Source organism: Mauremys reevesii, linkage group 23, assembly GCF_016161935.1.
Source record: "Mauremys reevesii isolate NIE-2019 linkage group 23, ASM1616193v1, whole genome shotgun sequence".
Taxonomy (NCBI): domain Eukaryota; kingdom Metazoa; phylum Chordata; order Testudines; family Geoemydidae; genus Mauremys; species Mauremys reevesii.
Genome location: NC_052645.1, coordinates 6,939,165 through 6,959,445, shown reverse-complemented (window position 1 = coordinate 6,959,445; position 20,281 = coordinate 6,939,165). Strand labels below are relative to the sequence as shown.

Sequence of the window (20,281 nt, the reverse complement as noted above, 5' to 3'; positions counted from 1 at the left end):
GGACCAGCCCCAACTAAATCATCCCAGTGAAGGCTTAGTCAAGCCAGGCCTTAAAACTTTCTAAGAATGGAGATTCCACCACCTTTCTAGGGAACCCATTCCAGTGCTTCATCACCCTCCTAGTGAAATAGCTTTTCCTAATATCCAACTAGACCTCCCCCACTGCAACTTGAGACCATTGCTCCTTGTTCTGTCATCTGCCACCACTGAGAACAGCTGAGCTCCATCCTCTTTGGAACCCCCCTTCAGGTAGTTGAAGGCTGCTATCAAATCCACCCTCACTCTTCTCTTCTGCAGACTAAACAAGCCCAGTTCCCTCAGCCTCTCCTCATAAATCATGTGCCCCAGCCCCCTAATCATTTTTGTTGCGTGCATTGTCTCATTCTGAAGCTTTTTGCCAAGGAGATTGAAAAGCTCAGGAAATGATTTGCTGGGTCTTTCAGTTCCAGGTTATCTGTTCAAATCCAGATCCATACTGAATGTCTGAACGTCATTGCTGTCCAGTAGATTTTTGGTTTATGAGAAGTCAAATAGTGTACATAGTCCTTCCCAGTGGATATGAGAGAGACAGTAGCCTGGTGGATAGCGCACTGGACTGGGACTCTGGAGATCCTGGAATAAAACCTAGCTCTGCCACTGGCCTACTGAGTGACAGGCACAGAGAAGGACTCGCCCCAGTTCTCCTATCTGTGAAGCATGGATAATGATACTGACTTCATTTGTAAAGTGCTTTAAGATCTACTGATGAAAAGCGCTTGATAAGAGCTATTGGTGTGTCCATGTTTCAGAAAACCCAACTAGCACAGGCACAAGTGGAGATCCCTTACTGGTCTCATGAAAAGGCTTCAGACTGAAGAATGAGGGAGCCAAGCTGCTTTAGTTCTCCTCCAGGGGAGCCCTGCGGTCAGAGTGGAGCACACATGGCTGTGGGGAACTGGCCCTGCTGAGTCCAGTGCTGTGGGTACAGGAGAGAGCCCGGAGGTGTGGTATCAGCACAGGTCTGCGAATTTGGAAGTGCTGGGTTCTAATCCCAGCTATGACCTTTCTTGGTAAACCCCTCTGGCTCCACTTCCCACTCTGTGCAAATAGAGATGATCCTCACTTGCTCCAGAAGGGTGTTGTGAGGGTTAATGACAAATTATATCATATTAGTTATGATATAACTAATATGAAATGCTGAGTGAGTGAGTGATCGATTGTATTGCCTATCGGAGTTCCAGACGGCCAGTCTAGTACCTGCCTTTCACCAGCACCACAGAGTGGGTACCGTGAAAGGAGCCTCGTCACATGTAGTGGAGCTTTTGGTGGACATTTGTAACCAGGGAACTGTATTGACGTTACCAAACTCTTTTCATGCAGAACACCTAGTGTCCATGATAAGGTAACGGTATGGGCAGTAACTACTGACTAGACTAGGTGTGGAGAGGTGACATTTCCCTGGGCCTGAGCCAAAGCCCATGGACTCAGTGGGAACGTTTCCAGTGACTGCAGTGGGATTTGGACCAAGCACCATATCCTCTTACCTGGTCCACTCACCACCCTACTGATATGACTGTTGCACAGTTCTGTCAAGCACAAACTAATGTCTGCTCTACTGGCTCCAGGGCTTTGATGAACAGTGCTAGATAGAGTGAGTGTAACTTTCATGAATAGCTCTTTTTGCCCCATATCTGAGATATGATCCTGCTCCAAGTCAATCTAAGGGACATGGTGATTAAAATACCAGGGGCCCATCCATACTAGTGCCCCCCATGGCGCAGCTCAGACAGTGGGGAAAAAACAGTGAGAAACTTTGGGAGAAGCAGTTGTAGGGCAGACAAGGACTAAGGCTGTTGATGCCAAGCTAGGCTTGGCCTAGCGCTGGGAGGTTCATTGCTAAGTGTGCGAGCTTGATGTCAAGCCTGCAGCCTAGCTAATCACAAGGGCAAGGACTGTTTTTCGGCTTTCTGGGTGTTTTGTTATTTCTTTGACCCTCTGAGAGTGTTTCTGTAATCTCAGAGAACAGCCTGATGGAAGAATACTGTTTCCTTGTACTCCCCTGTCGGTCTCTCTGTATCCACCTGTTGTTTCCTCTTCTCTGGTTCGATTGTAGGCTCTTTGGGGCAGGGACTGGCTTTGTGTTCTGTGTTTGTACAGCACCCAGCACAATGGGGTCCCACTCCATTGCTGGGGCTCCTAGGTGCTGCGATAATATTAAAAATAATAAGAGTAAAATCTTAAATAAACTGCTCTACCTACCAGCCCCTTTGAGCCTTGTGCCCAGATAATCCCACAAGGCGTTCGGTTAACAATTAACCAGTAAGTCAGAGCTAAGCAAAGATCAGAAAAAAGGTAAAAACTAGAACTGTTGATTAATCGCAGTTAACTCATGTGATTAACTGAAAAAAATGAATTGTGATTAAAAAAAAAATCACAATTAATTGCACTTTTAATCTCACTGTTAAACGACAGAATACCTATTGAAATTTTTAAATATTTTTGGATGTTTTTCTACATTTTCAAATCTATTGATTTCAATTACAACACAGAATACAAAGTGTATAGTGCTCACTTTATATTATTATTTTTTATTACAAATATTTGCACTGTAAAAATTATAAACTAAATAGTATATTTCAATTCACGTCATACAAGTACTGTAGTGCAATCTGTTACTGTGAAAGTACAGCTTACAAACGTAGATATTTTTTTGTTACATAACTGCACTCAAAAACAATACAGTGTAAAACTTTAGAGTCTGCAAGTCCACTCAGTCCTACTTCTTGTTCAGCCAATCGCTAAAACAAACAAAAACCCCACCAACCACTATGCCTACCTTCATGCCTCCAGCTTCCATCCCGGACACACCACATGATCATCATCTACAGCCAAGCGCTGAGGTACAACCGCATTTGCTCCAACCCTTCAGACAGAGACCAACACCTACAAGATCTTCACCAAGCATTCTCAAAACTGCGATACCCGCACAAGGAAATAAGGAAACAAATCAACAGAGCCAGATGTGTACCCAGAAGCCTCCTGTTGCAAGACAAGCCCAAGAAAGAAACCAACAGGACTCCACTGGCCATCATCTACAGTCCTCAGCTAAAACCTCTCCAACTCATCATCAGTGATCTACAACCCACCCTGGACAACGATCCCTCACTTTCACAGGCCTTGGGAGGCAGGCCAGTCCTCGCCCACAGACAACCCGCCAACCTTAAGCATATTCTCACCAACAACCACACACTGCACCATAGTAACTCTAACTCAGGAACCAATCCATGCAACAAACCTCGATGCCAACTCTGCCCACATATCTACGCCAGCGACACCATCACAGGACCTAACCAGATCAGCCACAACATCACTGGTTCATTCACTTGCACGTCCACCAATGTAATATACGCCATCATGTGCCAGCAGTGCCCCTCTGCTATGTACATCGGCCAGATTAGACAGTCCCTACGTAAAAGGATAAATGGACACAAGTCAGATATTAGGAATGGCAATATACAAAAACCTGTAGGAGAACACTTCAGTCTCCCTGGACACACAATAGCAGATTTAAAGGTAGCCATCCTGCAGCAAAAAGACTTCAGGACCAGACTTCAAAGAGAAACTGCTGAGCTTCAGTTCATCTGCAAATTTGACACCATCAGCTCAGGATTAAACAAAGACTGTGAATGGCTTGCCAACTACAAAAGCAGTTTCTCCTCCCTTGGTGTTCACACCTCAGCTGCTAGAACAGGGCCTCATCCTCCGTGATTGAACTAACCTCGTTATCTCTAGACTGATTCTTGCCTGCATATATATACCTGCCTCTGGAAATTTCCACTACATTCATCTGACGAAGTGGGTATTCACCCACGAAAGCTTATGCTCCAATACGTCTGTTAGTCTATAAGGTGCCACAGGACTCTTTGTCGCTTTTTACAGATCCAGACTAACACGGCTACCCCTCTGATACTTAAGACAAACAGGTTTGTTTACATTTACAGGAGATAGTGCTGCTCTGTTTTACCCACATTCTGCCATATATTTCATGTTATAGCAGTCTCAGATGATGACTCACCACATGTTGTTCGTTTTAAGAACACTTTCACTGCAGATTTGACAAAACACAAAGAAGGTACCAATGTGAGATTTCTAAAGATAGCTACACCATGGGATCCAAGGTTTAAGAATCTGAAGTGCCTTCCAAAATCTGAGAGGGAGGAGGTGTGGAACGTGCTTTCAGAAGAGTTAAAAGAGCAGCACTCCGATGCGGAAACTACAGAACCTGAACCACCAAAAAAGAAAATCAACCTTCTGCTGGTGGCATCCAACTCAGATAATCATAGAATATCAGGGTGGGAAGGGACCTCAGGGGGTCATCATGTCCAACCCCCTGCTGAAAAGGGGACCAATCCCCAGGCAGATTTTTACCCCAGTTCCTAAATGGTCCCCTCAAGGATTGAACTCACAACCCTGCGTTTAGCAGGCCAATGCTCAAACCACCGAGCTATCCTGGTTAATGATTGTGCATCGGTCTGCACTGTTTCGGATCATTATTGAGCAGAACCATGTCCTCTGGAATGGTGGTTGAAGCCTGAAGGGACATATGAATCTTTAGTGCATCTGGCATGTAAATATCTTGCAATGCCGGCTACAACAGTGCCATGTGAATGCCTGTTCTTACTTTCAGGTGACGTTGTAAACAAGAAGCAGGCAGCATTATCTCCTGCAAATGTAAACAAACTTGTTTGTCTGAGTGATTGGCTAAATAAGAAATAGGAGTTGTAGGCTCTAAAGTTTTGTTTTGGTTTTGAGTGCAGTTATTTTTTTGTACATAATTCTACTTTTGTAAGTTCAACTTTCATGATAAAGAGATTGCACTAAAGTACTTGTATTAGGTGAACTGAAAAATACTATTGGCTTTTTTACAGTGCAAATATCTGTAATAAAAATAATATATAGTGAGCACTGTACACATATTCTGTGTTGTAATTGAAATCAATATATTTGAAAATGTATAAAATATGAGAAAATGTTTAAATAAATTATATTCTATTATTGTTTAACAGTGCGATTATTCTCTATTCATTTTTTTAATCGCTTGCCAGCCCTAGTAAAAACCTTTAGAAATGTGCTGATTGGCACAAATACCAGGTAGAGTGAGGAAGTGTTCTGATCCTGGACATGGATGGGTGGGATTCTGTGGCCTGCATTGTGCAGGAGGTCAGACTAGATGATCATAATGGTCCCTTCTGACCTTAAAGTCTATGAGTCTATGAGGCAGACATCTGGTATCCGGAGCACTAATGCAGAGAGAGAAGTGAGGCCACTATATGGAGACAGTCACTGGGGATGGGACTATTCAGCAGATTAACTGTGAAAGCCTCTCTCTAATACTACCACTACTTCTCTGATGCCATGTGTTGTAACAGGGAGCAATGCTCTGATTCTCTTGGGGGTGCCAGCTGGAGCTGCCATGTGTCACTGATACCTGGTTAGACAATGCTGCTGGCCCCGAAGTCATGGCTGTTTCTGAGGAGTGCTCAGAGAGCTGCCAGCTTCGTGCAGAATGGAGAGGCTGGGGATTAGTGTCATCCTGCCTGCAGTGTGGAGATGTTTATTTGGCTGTTTGTGTCTCTAGAGCAGGACCAAAGCCGCTGACTCTGCTGTACAAAGCTGTTCTACCCAAGTAACATGGGGAATTTCACAGCTCAGTGTTCTGAGTCGCTGTTGGAGTCTGTGCAGACATTGGCTGGGCTGGGCAGGTATCGATCTTTCCAGTCCCAAACCCTCGCCCAGCACAGCCTACTGCTCCCTCCCTTTCACCTCTGGTGAGCAGGGGGCCAACTGGAAAAAAACCTACACTTCCAAGCTCAGCCCACAAAATAAGCTCCCCCCATATGAGTTGCCAGCATGCTGTACAGTTCACAGCCATGAGTCTGAGCACTCTGGGAACTCCACCAGCTTGATGCTCCCTCAGAAGGGGCTGAATATATTTGTGAGCTCTGCTCCTCCCTTGGGGGAGGGGCTGGGGGCAGGGTTTGGCTCCTTGGTCAGAAGTGGGGAGAGTTGTGACCTCTTTCCTAAAGACTGCAGATCTGTACTCTCCCTTTCCATTCGTACATGCTTTAATGAGCAGTGAAACTGTTCACAGGTTGACATTTAAAGTATCGCTGGGTGACACAGCCCTGAGCTGAACAGGCAGGGCATCCTTTACTGAGCCATTGCCTGAGGGAGACACTGCTGTACTACTTACACTTGGGCACTTAAGAATGTTGCCTGGAGTGGTGTGAATCTGATACCCATCTACAGAGCGAATCTGAACAATTCTTGGAAATGCTGGCCCTGCCTCCAGGCCGGCTTTTGTTTAACTGTTTTATTTTCCTAAATAGAAAAGCATAAAAAATGCCAGCTAAGCAGCCACAGCTTAAACTAGCAGCTTCGTCAGTAACATCCAAGGCATGTGGATCTCACCCAAACACATGCAAACATGAATTTAAATAAAGAAGCAGTTATTCCTACCTTGTAAAATTCTAAGCCTTTAAGAAATGGGGTGCTCTTCCCCTAAATATTCATAATCCCCATGTAATTGGGTGGAACATTTTGGTGAATCTGAGACACAGTTCAGCACACGCTTTGAATTTCTAGCCACACTTATGCTTTGGGTGCTCAGGTCTGGCTTGAACAGGGCCGTGTCAGGCTTGATCTACCCAAAGCAGGGGCAGAGTTACACACGAGTGGAGAGTAGAAGGCAGTAAGCAGGATGGGGCGTGCAAAGGGACTCTAACTTTTGTGTTATTGGCAGTGCTGATGCACAGTTGCCAGTTAGTGAGCTCTAAGAGGGGAGTGTGTAGCAAAGCACCTCATGATTTCCAGCAAACAAAAGCATAACCAGATCCAGATTGAATGATCCTTAGCTCAACCAGAAATTGAGCTTGATGCAGGAATTACTGGGTGAAGTTCTTGGAGTATGTGCTCATGTCCATTCCATGCTAGATGTGTGCGCACCATGTGCACAGTTGCCGGAGTTTTTGCCCTCAATGGTATCCATTGTGCCGGCTCAACCTCCTCTGGAGACGTGCGGTTATATGCTGGTATAAGGGCGCCGCTGGCCACACGCCCTCTCAGTTTCTTCTTACCGACCCCTCTTACTCTGGCAAGGATTTCTTCCCAATGTTTTTTGGAGATTCTCTTGTTTCTTAGTTATCATAGTTAGTGTAAATAGATAGTATCAGAGGGGGAGCCGTCTTAGTCTGGATCTCTAAAAAGCAACAAAGAGTCCTGTGGCACCTTATAGACTAACAGTTAGTCTGTAAGGTGCCACAGGACACTCTGTCACTTTTTGCAAATAGATAGTTCCTGTCATCGAGGGACTCTTTCACCCCAGGGGCCGGGCATGCCCTGATCTCTGGGCTTCAAGTCTTGAGCCTCCTGCGGAAAACCTATGCCTGTGAGTGACCCGCACTCCAGCTGCTCGAAGACTCACATGAAGGACAAGTGCCAGATCTGTCAGGACATCAGACCCCACAGTAAAAAAGACAGAGACATTAGGCAGAAGCAGCAAAGAGTCCTGTAGCACCTTATAGACTAACAGACGTTTTGGAGCATGAGTTTTCGTGGGTGAATACCCACTTCGTCGAATGCATCTGACGAAGTGGGTATTCACCCACGAAAGCTCATGCTCCAAAACGTCTGTTAGTCTATAAGGTGCTACAGGACTCTTTGCTGCTTTTACAGATCCAGACTAAAACGGCTACCCCTCTGATACTTGACATTAGGCAGAAGGCTATCCTCAGACCAGCCTAAGAGCTGAGCTGCTTCGATTAGAAACCAAGCACTTTGGCATTGGTGCAAAGCTCTTCCCTGCACCATTCACTGGCTACTAATTCACCACTCTTCCCTTTGGCCTGTCGGCAGCCCCCCAGGGTTTTCATGAAGTGTATGGCAGTAGTAGCAGCCTTCCTCAGACGGTGAGGTGTCCAGGTCTACCAGTAACTTGACGACTGGATGTTCAAAGGTCGGTGGCAGGTTCAAAACAGCATCAGCATGGTCAAAGCCACCTTCTGAGTGCTGGGTCTGCTGATAAACTAGCAGATATCAATTCTTGTCCTGGTTCAGAGAATAGAATTTATTGGGACAGTATTTGACTCAACCCAAGCCAAGGCCTTCCTGCCTGAAGCCCGATTCCAGACCATGTTGGACCTCATATCCAAATCAAGGTCTATCCAATCACAACAGCTCGGATTTGCCTCAAGCTGCCGGGGCATATACTAGTACTTACGTGGTCCAGCACTCAAGGCTGCTCCTCATACCCCTCCAGATGTGGCTAGTGCAAGTTTACTCCTCGAGCAGACACCACTTGGACTCAGTGCTCATGGTCTCTCCTCTGGTCCTCGCATCCCTGGACAGATGGAAAGACTGTAGATTGGTAATGGTGGGGGACCTCTCATCCATTGATAGCCTTAGTCTTGGACAGGTAAGACCTAGGGTGGGGATCCCACCTCAACAACCTCAGGGCCTGTGGTCCCAAGAAGAACTCTCCCTGCACATAAACGTCAGGGGGGTACGCTGAGCATGACAAGTGTTCCTCCCTGAGATCTCAGGCAAGGTGGTGCAGGTCCTGACAGACAATACTGCGGCCATGTTTTACATCAACAAGCAGGGAGAGGCTCGATCTTCGGCCTTGTGTAAGGAGGCCAGCTGTCTGTGGGACTTCTGCGTGATGCACTCCATTCATCTTGAGGCGTCAGATCTCCCAGGAGCCTGGACTGTACTGGCAGTTCACCTCAGGATCCTTTTCCTCTCGCCACGACTGGTCCTTTTACCCAGAGGTCACAGGTTCATCTTCCAAAAACAGGGGCTCCCCAGGTGGACCTTTTCGCTACCAGGCAGAATAGGAAGTGCCATCAGTTTTGCAGGCTCAGCCTGGGCTCCCTCTCCGACGCTTTCCTGCTCCCGTGGACAGATCCTATTTTACACCTTTCTCCCGATCTCCTTGGTTCACAAGGTCCTCCTAAAAATCAAACGGGACAAGGCAAGAGTTATTCTGATAGCCCCTGCATGGCCACATCAACACTAGTTTAGCATGCTTCTGGAGCTGTTGATAGCAACTCCCCTTTCGCTCACACGCCATCCGGACCTAATTTCACCAGACCACGGCTGGTTTCTTCACCCCAACCTCGCCTCCCTGCATGTAATTGCATGGATGCTGCATGGCAGAACCCTGAAGAACAGGCTTTCTCGGAACAGGTCCAGCAGATCTTGCTAGATAGTAGAAAGCCTTCCACCAGGGCAATCTATTCGGACAAGTGGAAGCGCATCTCAGTTTGGGCTTCTGAGCGTGCTCTCTCTCCCCATCTCAATCTTTCCTGCAGTCTGTCTTGGACTGTTTGCTCCAGTTAAAGCTGCAGGGCCTGGCCCTTGCATCTATCAAGATGCATTGAGCAGCCATCTCAGCCTTCTACCCACCGGTGAACAGCAGATCAGTGTTCTTTCACAAGATGACAGTGTGGTTTCTCAAGCGCTGGAGAGGCTCTGTCCTCAAGTCTGCAAGCTGACCGCCCCTGCCTCCCATGGGACTTAAACCTGGTTCTTTCAAGACTCACGGGTCCCCCCTTCAAGCCATTAGCATCGTGCCCTCTGCTACTTCTCTCTACTAACCTTCCGTAACTGTTCTTCGAGATGTGTTGCTCATGTCCATTCCATGTTAAGTGTGTTGCTGGAGAATTTTCCCTCAGTGGTAGCTGTCAGACCAGCTCTTGCACCCTCTCAGTTCCTTCTTGCAAGTAACTCCAACAGAGAGGTAGGAGGAAGGGTCATGGAGCGGACATGAGCAATACATCTCAAAGAGCAACAGTTACGAAAGATTGAGTAACTGTGTTTTCTTCTTCGAGTGCTTGCTCATGTCCATGCCATATAGAAGGTCGCCTTCCTGTTGGCGATCACCTCTGCCAGAACAGTCTTTGGTGGTTCTGACATAAGGTCCTTGATTTCAAACACTGTGTCCTTTAAGGACAAGGTCCAACTGTGCCTCCATCTGGCCTTCCTACCAAAGGTGGTGTGTCAATTCCATAACAACCAAGCCATGTCTCTACCAGTCTTCTTCCCGAAACCTCATGAGAACTGAGGAATGGTGGCTTCACTCATTGGATATTAGGCGTGCCCTCACTTTTTTTATTGAGAGGACTAAAACCTTCCTCAAGTCCACGCAACTCTTCGTAGCAATAGCGGAAAGGATGAGAGGGCTTCCTGTGTGAGCCCAGAGGATCTCGTCCTCACCTGTATTCGGGCCTACTACGAGCAGGCGAATGTCCTGCCTTTGTCTATCTAACTACTCACTCCACAAGGCTTCGTCAGCAGCGTTTCTCACACAGGTCCCAATCCAGGACATCTGCAGAGCTGAAACCTGATCATTGGTGCATACCTTCACATCCCACTACGCCATCACCCAATAGCCCCAAGACGACGCCACTTTCAGAAGAATAGTGTTTCAGTCAGCATATCCATGAACTCCGAGCCCACCTCCGGGGGGACCGCGTGTGAGTCACCTTGCTTGGCATGGACATGAGCAAGCACTCGAAGAAGAAAAAACAGTTACTTAAACTTTCGTAATTGTTGTTCTTTGAGATGTGTTGCTCATGTCTGTTCCACAATCCACCCTCCTACATCTCTGTTGGAGTTACTGGCAAGAAGGAATTGAGAGGGTGCAAGGCCGGTGGCACTCCTCATACCAGTGCATAACCGTGCAACTCCAGAGGGCGCTAGAGCCAGTCTGACAGATACCACTGAGGGAAACTTCTCCAGCCGCCTTAAAATCTAGGAATCTGAGGATTCCACTCAATGCCTTGTCTCCTTATTAGACATATACTGGAGGCTAATCCTTCTGCAATTCCCATGCTTGAGCCTTTGCATCCAGCAAATTCCTAACAGGATTTTCTTTGGAATCAATCTGTCTTTATGTGCATGGTAAACTTGCCCATCTCCATTGAATATCTCTCTAATCTCTCTTCTGGGCTGGATCACTCCCATGCCATACCAGTGGTATGGGACAGGGTCTGCCAATCATGGGCCCTTACAGCAAAAAGGAACCACTAACCATGTTCTCCCTCCAAGAAGAGTAACTTCAGAGCCATTTTAGGTAGAGAGAATGTTAAATAAAGATGGATGAACTGTGTGGACTTCTGGACAGAACTAGTGCATTACCTGCTTGTTTGATCAGTGGGCATACACCACTGGTCATTATTAGAAAATCAGTTGCCAATGATTATCACATGGTGCATCAGTATTTCCCTTGCTTAGAACAGGGATCTCCGTTACGGTAACTGCTGGTAAATGCTGACTGTTTAATGGCTACTGCTGTGTCTCAAGGGAGGAGAACGACAGACAGGAAACCCTACATCTCTGTACGTATTCTACTCCACTGTACAGCCTGACTCCAGAGATTCTTGTTTTTATTTTATTTAGGCTTGGACATGACTATGGGAAGCTGACAATTGCGGTTTTCTGGTGTTGGTTAAAGTGCCAAGGAGACTTATCTTTAGTAGAATCTCTCACAAAGTTTAGCTGAATTTAACAGCAAGGTGAAGCTTCAACTATTGTCAGTGCTACACACCAACTGCATATACGTCATGGATTCCACAGCTGGGAAAAGATGTTTATTCCTTTAGAAGCTGATGGCTTACGTTTTTTGGCAAGGGTCTTTGCTGCTTCAGCAGGCTGGAAATGCTGCAGCAGATGTATTTTTATGGAATTAATATATAAATTACTAATTCAATCAGTAATGTAATTCTGGTGTTAATTTGATACTAAATTCAATTTATTCAGCTTGGGGCCCTAAATTTCCCATTTTCAGTGTGCCACAGATATTTGTTCTGGCAATATGACTGCATTGTAGAAATTGTCTAAGGGGAAGCTGGAAGTTTTGACAGTTGGGTAGAGGACGGTATGAGCTTTTAGTGCTTGGGAAGGCATAGGGAAGTGGTTATGGCTGTGGGAGAAGCACACTTGCTGGATGTTCCAACTAAAGTATTCAGCAGGGCAGTAGTTAATGTTGGCATTTAAGCTGTCCCAGTTCAATTTTTTGAGTTAATGCTCCTTTAAAGTGAGTGGGATAGTTCACGCCTTTCACAGCTGTTTCAGGCTGTATGCAGACATTGCTGCATCAGTTACTCTTGGGGCACTTTTGGAAGATTTTCTTTTCAATAGTGAGGGCTTGAAACATTTTTTTTAAAAAGTTGATTCCGTGGCAAGTTTCACAGCTGCAGAATAGAGGGAGGCCTGGCTTAAAATAAAGCAGCAGGTTCTTGATATGTGAGATCAGACTCTGGGAATTCCATGTTGTCTGAATAGAGGGAAATGGTTAGTTATCGTGCACGATTCCTTACATGTGAAGAAAACTGATCATTCTTCCAGGAGCCAATAAGCAAGGGAGGTTCAGTTCATGGAGCTTAAGAACGCGTGGAGTGATCTAAATAACAAAGTGTCAGTCCGCTGATCATTCGTGAATCGTATAGCTATGTGGATGAGGGCTCTGGTTACATAACCGGAGCTCACATGCAAGTGGCAGTTGCCTTCCATTCTGACATTTTGCAGCATGGCTAAGTCTGGTACCCTGTAAAATATGTAGGGAACTCTTTCCTCTCCTCCTACACAAATCCGATGAACTACGTGTCACTCCAGCATGTGGTGATGTGCCTTAAGGTTCCAGTTAACATAACTTCAGAAAGCCAGGAAAGAGATCCACTGCCATGAAAGCTCCTGAGGCCATGGCTATATCAGTCTGTTACAAAAGAGTCTCACCGAAATAGCTATTCCAGTTCCATATGCCAGTAAATATTAATATTTAACTTGGACAGTACTGTATGGGCCCAGAGCAGCCCAAGTCTGTCTGTGGTTTGAGTAAGGCCTGGATTGATCACAGGTTTAACAGAACTGCAGTACTACCACCTGTAGCAGATACCACAGTCATCTGGAAAATAACCAGCCATTTCAAACATTCAGCTTGTATTGCACTTGTGCTATTGTAATATACTCTTTCAGACATGTAGTAATAAATCTTGATTACCCCACACCCATTTTCTGTATATCTTCCCACTACATAAAGGCCTTATTTTAAAACTAAATTAGGTTGCTGAGTGACAGTGTACTGACATTTATCATAGAGTCATAGAATATCAGGGTTGGAAGGGACCTCAGGAGCTCATCTAGTCCAACCCCCTGCTCAAAGCAGGACCAATCCCCAACTAAATCATCCCAGCCAGGGCTTTGTCAAGCCTGGCCTTAAAAACCTCTAAGGATGGAGATTCCACCACCTCCCTAGGAAACCCATTCCAGTGCTTCACCACCCTCTGAGTGAAAGTTTTTCCTACTATCCAACCTAAACCTCCCCCACTGAAACTTGAGACCCACTGAGAACAGCTGATCTCCATCCTCTTTGGAACCTCCCTTCAGGTAGTTGAAGGCTGCTATCAAATCTCCCCTTAGTCTTCTCTTCTGCAGACTAAACAAGCCCAGTTCCCTCAGTATCTCCTCATAAGTCATGTGCCCCAGCCCCCTGATCATTTTCATTGCCCTCCACTGGACTATCTCCAATTTGTCCTCATCCCTTCTGTAGTGGGGGGGAGGGGAGGGAACTTTACGCAACACTCCAGATGTCGCCTCACCAGTGCCGAATAGAGGGGAATAATCACTTCCCTCGACCTGCTGGCAATGCTCCTACTAATGCAGCCCAATATGCCGTTAGCCTTCTTGGCAACAAGGGCACTCTGCTGACTCATATCCAGCTTCTCATCCACTGTAATTCCCAGGTCCTTTTCTGCAAAACTGCTGCTTAGCCAGTCGGTCCCCAGCCTGTTAGCAGTGCATGGGATTCTTCTGTCCTAAGTGCAGGACTCTGCACTTGTCTTTGTTGAACTTCATCAGATTTCTTTTGGCCAAATCCTCCAATTTCACATCATTTACAGAGCCAAGCACATAATAAAAGCAAGGAAATTAAAAGTGAAGTCGTCCTAAAACTCACATTATCCACCTACTAAGTACAGTGGGCCCAGTTCAGGGATGGGTTGTTGTTGTTTGCCCCACTGCAGAGTGAGTACAGCGTGGGTCTAAAACGCTCTGTCAGCAGCGTAGTGTTTCACGCCCACGCTGCGCTGGTGTAAACAATTCCAGCAGGTGCTGGGTAAATGGGGAGACATGCAAGCAGCTTAGACTCCCAATGGCCCAGGCACCAGGTGCAGCAAGTCTCCTTTTCTCACGTAAGCTGCAGGAGAGAGAGCGTGAGTCAGTTGCCAAGAGCCTAGTGATTCATGGCCGAGATGGGAATGGACCCCAGAGCCTTTCCTGCGGTGTCCACTGGACACTGAGCTAACCTCACCTCTGCCAGAGCATGGGTGTGGCATCTTGTTTACAGGTGGGGGCTGGAATCCCTTCACCCTGCCAGCCTGAGCCCCCACCAGAGAGACGGTCGTACAGCACCACTGCTCTCCTCTGACAGTTGGCGAAAATAGCCAGGGCTCTGTGACTGACAGCTGTCTCCCCTGTAGCAGTGACCAGTGGGAGCGAGGGGTTGGTCTAGGAGCTGTGGGGGACACTGCTGACTTTTTCACTTAAGAGTCTTAGTTTGTATTCATCCCTCCTCCCAAGTAAACCCCTTGCTGTTGTGGCTGGTAGCTGGAGCTCATGGACTCAGTGCCGTGCACACAAGCCTCTCACAGACCACGTCTCCTAGGCTCTTCTGCTCTCACATGGCGCCTAGCCCCTCCCGACTCTGCCCTTGTCTAGGTATTAGCCCCTGGTGCTGTAGTGCCTGAGGACCTTCACAAAGCCACAGCCGCCTGGCCTCCATTCCATCACTGAGTCTTGACCCAGGATGCTCTTCTCTGGTTCGTTTGTTGCCATTGCATTTGCACCAGCAAGGTCTGGTGTCTCTCCCTGGATGTAAATGAGGAAGCTGCTCATCCCCACTCCTGCCTTAGCGGTTTCCCTGAGGCTGCGGTGGGAGGAAGGTTTGAGCCCATAGCCTTAAGGAGGCTTTCTTGTGGCTGGGGCACCTGCCTGGAAGCTGAAGTCTCCAGCCTACATCTAGAATAGCCTATGTGCCTAGGTGACGCTGGCAGCTGATCTGGGTGCTGAGGGCTTCAGGATGGCAAAGCCTGTGAGACAGCTCTTGGAAGTGCAGGCTAGGCCACCCCATTCCTGTTTCAGACACTTGTAACCCTCTAATGGCCAGAGATAGGATATGGGGTGATCAGCCACTTACTGCCCAGCTGATCCATAGCTGCATTTCCCCTTGCTGACTAGCATGTTCATCTGGGTTCTCGCAGGGCTCTCCTCACTAGATGCACAAGGACCAGCCACCTTCCCACCCACTGCTCTAGAGGTTGAAATCAATATCAGGCTGTCACTTAAGGGGTGAGTCTGCCCCTGTGAGCAAAGACTAAAGAGAGAGGAATTCAGGAGGTGGTGTCATTTCAATGCCCTCGCACATGGGGAGTCCTCTAGTCTGGGAGATGAAGAGTGGCAGTTCACCTCTGGAAGCTGTTGTTTACAGACATCACTGCATCAGATACACTCAGTTCACATGTTGAAGGTTTCTCCATGACCATGAGGATAGAGATCTGATCGACATTTGCAAAAGCAATTACCAATCTATGTGCCTCCATTTGAAACATCCATTGGTGTCTCAGGTTGGGCTTCCAAAATTAGTGGACATTCCTGAAATGTTAGGCCTTATTTATTTATTTTTTACAGATGTTTAAATTCTAGAGCAAAATGTTAATCATTGGAGCTGAGTCACTTCACTTCCTGTCCCTATGAGTATATGAGCAGATGAGTGACTAAGGGGGGATAAGGGGGCAGATGCAGAAAAACAAGGAAACTTGAAAAAATGGCTGAGAGGAAAAAGGGACTGTCCCCTTTAACAGTAGGCAAGTATCCCAAAGGGCTGTGTTTTGATACTGGGGCAGCCTGACCTTGCAGCCTGGAGAGCCCTAAGAAGGAAGTGCGAAGGGACTGCATGTGCCAGCTGCAGGCAGTTGGGGTGTCACTTCATTTAGGTTGGGCAGTACCTTGAGTGGAGCATGCCATCTTATTTGGTCCGGACAGGAGCTAGCACTTTGGGCTGTGGATAGCAGCCCCAGTCTGTAGGGATCAAGAGTGGAGGGTGCACCTCGCAGCTGCAATGCATTGGAAAGTTGTGGGTACTGCAGATTTGACTTTTTGCCTGCAAGTGCTAGAAGGGGCTTTCAAACAGCACTGTCTCTGTGACTGTCAGGCAGGTGCTGACTGGCCCTCCTGTTTGGAATGTTCTCTGTGACAGGCCACTACATACGGTAAAGAAAGGGCGGGACTTGATGACAAGCCAGGTAACTTATATGAAGAGGTAGGACTAGAACCTTGCTCCTCAGGGAGTTCAGTGCCAATGAAGTAAATGATATAAAAATGATGCGAACCAAACTGTACCATAGAATCACTAGGGATGGTAATTCCATGCTTGAATATTAAGAATACAGCAGTAGGGATATACTACTGACCACCTGACCAGGATGGTGATAGTGACTATGAAATTCTCAGGGAGATCAGAGAGGCTATAAAAATAAAAAACTCAATAATAATAATAATAATTAATGGCAGATTTCAACTATCCCCGTATTGACTGGGTACATGTCACCTCAGGACGGGATGCAGAGAGGAAGTTTCTTGATACCTTAAATGACTGCTTCTTGGAGCAGCTAGTCCTGAACCCACCAGAGGAGAGGCAATTCTTGATTTAATCCTAAATGGAGCATAGAATCTGGTCCAAGAGGTGAACATAGCTGAACTGCTTGGTATTAGTGACCATAACATAATAAAATTTAACATCCCTGCGAGGGATACCAAAGCGGCCACCGCGGTAGCTTTTAATTTCAGAAAGGGAGACTACACAAAAATGGGGAGGTTAGTTAAACAGAAATTAAAAGGTACAGCGCCAAAAGTGAAATCCCTGCAAGCTTCATGGAAACTTTTTAAAGACACCATAATAGAGGCTCAATTTAAATGTATACCCAAATTAAAAAAAAACAAGAGGACCAAAAAAGTGTGACCATGGCTAAACAACAAAGTAAAAGAAGCAGTTAGAGGCAAAAAGGCATCCTTTAAAAAGTAGAAGTTAAATCCTATTGAAGAAAATAGAAAGGAGCATAAACTCTGCCAGGTGAAGTGTAAAAATATAATTAGGAAGGCCAAAATAGAATTTGAAGAACAGCTAGCCAAAAACTCAAAATTAACAGCAAAAAAATGTTAAAATATATCAGAAGGAGGAAGCCTGCTAAACAACCAGTGGGGCCGCCACTGGATGGTCGAGATGCTAAAGGAGCACTCAAGGAAGCTAAGGCTATTGCAGAGAAACTAAATGAATTCTTTGCATTGGTCTTCATGGCTGAGGATGTAAGGGAGATTCCCAAACCTGAGCCCTTCTTTTTAGATGACAGATCTGAGGAACTGTTCCAGATTGAGGTGTCACTAGAGGAGGTTTTGGAACAAATTGATAAACTAAACAGTAATAAGTCACCAGCACCAGATGGTATCACCCAAGAGTTCTGAAGGAACTGAAATGTGATATTGCAGAACTACTAACTGTGGTATGGGAACCTATTATTTAAATCAGTTTCTGTACCAAATGATGGGAGGATAGCTAATGTGATGCCATTTTTTAAAAAAGACTCCAAAGGCAATCCTAGTAATCACAGGCTGGTAAGCCTAACTTCAGCACTGGGCAGATTGGTTGAAACTGTAGTAAAGAACAAAATTGTCAGACAGATAGATGAACACGATTTGTTGGGGAAGAGTCAACATGGTTTTTGTAAAGGGAAATCATGCCTCACTAATCTACTAGAATTCTTTGAGGGGGTCAACAAGCATGTGGACAAGGAGGATCCAGTGGATATAGTGTACTTAAATTTTCAGAAAGCCATTGACAAGGTCCCTCACCAGAGGCTCTTAAGCAAAATAAGTTGTCATGGGATAAGAGAGAAGTAACTGGTTTAAACATAGGATATAAGGAGTAGGAATAAAGGCTCAGTTTTCAGAATGGAGAGAGGTAAATAGCCGTATCCCCCAGGGGTCTGTACTGGGACCAGTAGTGTTAAACATATTCATAAAAGAACTGGAAAAAGGGATGAACAGCGAGTTGGCAAGATTTGCAGATGATACAAAACTGCTCAAGATAGTTAAGTCCAAAGCTGACTGCGAAGAGGTACAAAGGGATCTCATAAAACTCGGTGACTGGGCAACAAATGGCAGATGAAATTTGGTGTTGATAAATGCAAAGTAATGCACACTGGAAAACATAATCCAACTATACATATAAAATGATGGGGTCTACATTAGCTAAATTAAGTTAGAGATCTTGGAGTAATTGTGGATAGTTCTCTGAAAACATCCGTTCAATGTGTAGCGGCAGTCAAAAAGGCTAACAGAATATTAGGAACCATTAGGAGAGGGATAGATAACAAGATAGAGAATATCAGATTGCCTCTGTATAAATCCATGGTACGCCCACATCTTGAACAGTGCTTGCAGATGTGGTCACCCCATCTCAAAAAAGATACATTGGAATTGGAAAATGTTCAGAAAGGGGCAACAAAAAGGATTAGGGGTATGGAACAGCTTTTGTATGAGGAGAGACTAATAAGACTGGGACTTTTCATCTTGGAAAAGCGATGACGGGGGGAATATGGTAGAGGTCTATAAAATCATGACTGCTGTGAAGAAAGTAAATAAAGAAGTGTTACTTACCCTTTCTCATAACACAAGAACTAGGGGTCACCAAATGAAATGAATTGGCAGCAGGTTTAAAACAAACAGAAGGAAGTATTTCTTCACACAATGCACAGTCAACTTGTGGAACTCTTCGCAGAGGATGTTGTGAAGGCCAAGACTATAACAGGTTTCAAACAAGAACTAGATAAGTTCCTGGAGGATAGGTCCATCAATGGCTATTAGCCAGGATGGGCAGGGATGGTGTCCCTAGCCTGTGTTTGCCAGAAGTTGGGAATGGGCAACAGGGGATAGATTACTTGATGATTGCCTGTTCTGTTCATTCCCTCTGGGGAACCTGGCATTGGCCACTGTTGGAAGACAGGAAACTAGGCTAGATGGACCATTGGTTTGACCCAGTATGGCCATTCTTATGCTAATTGAGCAGTCCACCTAACTTAAGCCAGAATGTCCCATATTTTCGGAGAAAGGACTGTCTTATGGCTAAAGCACTGGACTGGAAGTCAAGAGATGTGGGTTCCTACATGAGATGCAGAAAAATCATCTGCACACTTAGCTCTGAGCTCTCTAGTGTACAGCGAAAGTTGCTGCTACCCGGGGATGGCGGCGTTTACAGATAGAAGCCACTCGTATTCTGATCCACAGCTGTGTGCACAAATAATTATGCCATCATAACCTTGTGTCAATGATGATCATCATCGTTCTTTTGACTGCAGTTGTGATTCCAAAGAGCCCGTTTCCTGTCTCTGAAGGAAGTGCCGAGAAGCCCAGCATGCACAGCAGCATGAAGACTCCTTTGGGGGCCCAACCGGAGCAAAAGCGTCGCAAGTCGGGCAAGAAGCGCGGCCGGACGCCCAAGGCCTTGATCCATCACCCCATCCCTACCCCCTCCAAGTCTGTGGAGCCTCTGAAATTCCCCAAAAAGAGGGGACCAAAGCCTGGCAGTAAGGTAGGTGACAGGGTACGTGCCTGTGATCACACGTGAATGGAGCGTGCTGCGTGTGTGCCTCTGGGAGAGCAGCTGTGTTTTTGTGCAGGGGCGCTGGAACACTTTGTATAGTGAGGGGGCTGAGAGCCATTGAACCAAACTGTAAACCCTGGATATGATGGCGGGGGGGCGTGGTCTGATGAGGGCGGGGGGGTAGAGCAGGGAGGGGCGTGGTCTGATGAGGGTGGTGGGAGGCAGAGTCTGATGAGGGCGGGGTAGAGCAGGGAGGGGCGTGGTCTGATGAGGGCGGGGTAGAGCAGGGAGGGGCGTGGTCTGATGAGGGCAGTGCAGGGCGGGAGGCGTGGTCTGAGGGTGGTGGGATCGGGGTTGAGCAGGATGGGGCAGAGTCTGATATGGGCGGGGTTGATCAGGATGGGGCGGGACAGACGAGGGTGGTGGGTACAGAAGGACGGGAGTGGGGTCTGATGTGGGTGGGGGTAGAGCAGGGTGGGGCGTGGTCTGATAAGGGCGGTGGGGGTAGAGCAGGGTGGGGCGTGGTCTGATAAGGGCGGTGGTGGGGGTAGAGCAGGGCAGGGGTGTGGTCTGATGAGGGCGGAGGCAGAG

The 20,281-nt window shown here is 46.6% G+C and overlaps 1 protein-coding gene across 13 annotated transcripts in view; it reads left to right on the top strand.

Annotated features, from left to right (window-relative positions):
* SCMH1 (Scm polycomb group protein homolog 1) overlaps positions 1–20,281 on the top strand; it is a 293,217-nt gene that overhangs the window by 57,430 nt on the left and 215,506 nt on the right. For all 13 annotated transcript variants that reach the window (XM_039511323.1, XM_039511319.1, XM_039511322.1 and 10 more), the window contains one exon: positions 19,446–19,678. In XM_039511323.1, coding sequence (XP_039367257.1) covers positions 19,446–19,678 — 233 coding nt within the window. The remainder of the gene's footprint in view (positions 1–19,445; positions 19,679–20,281) is intronic.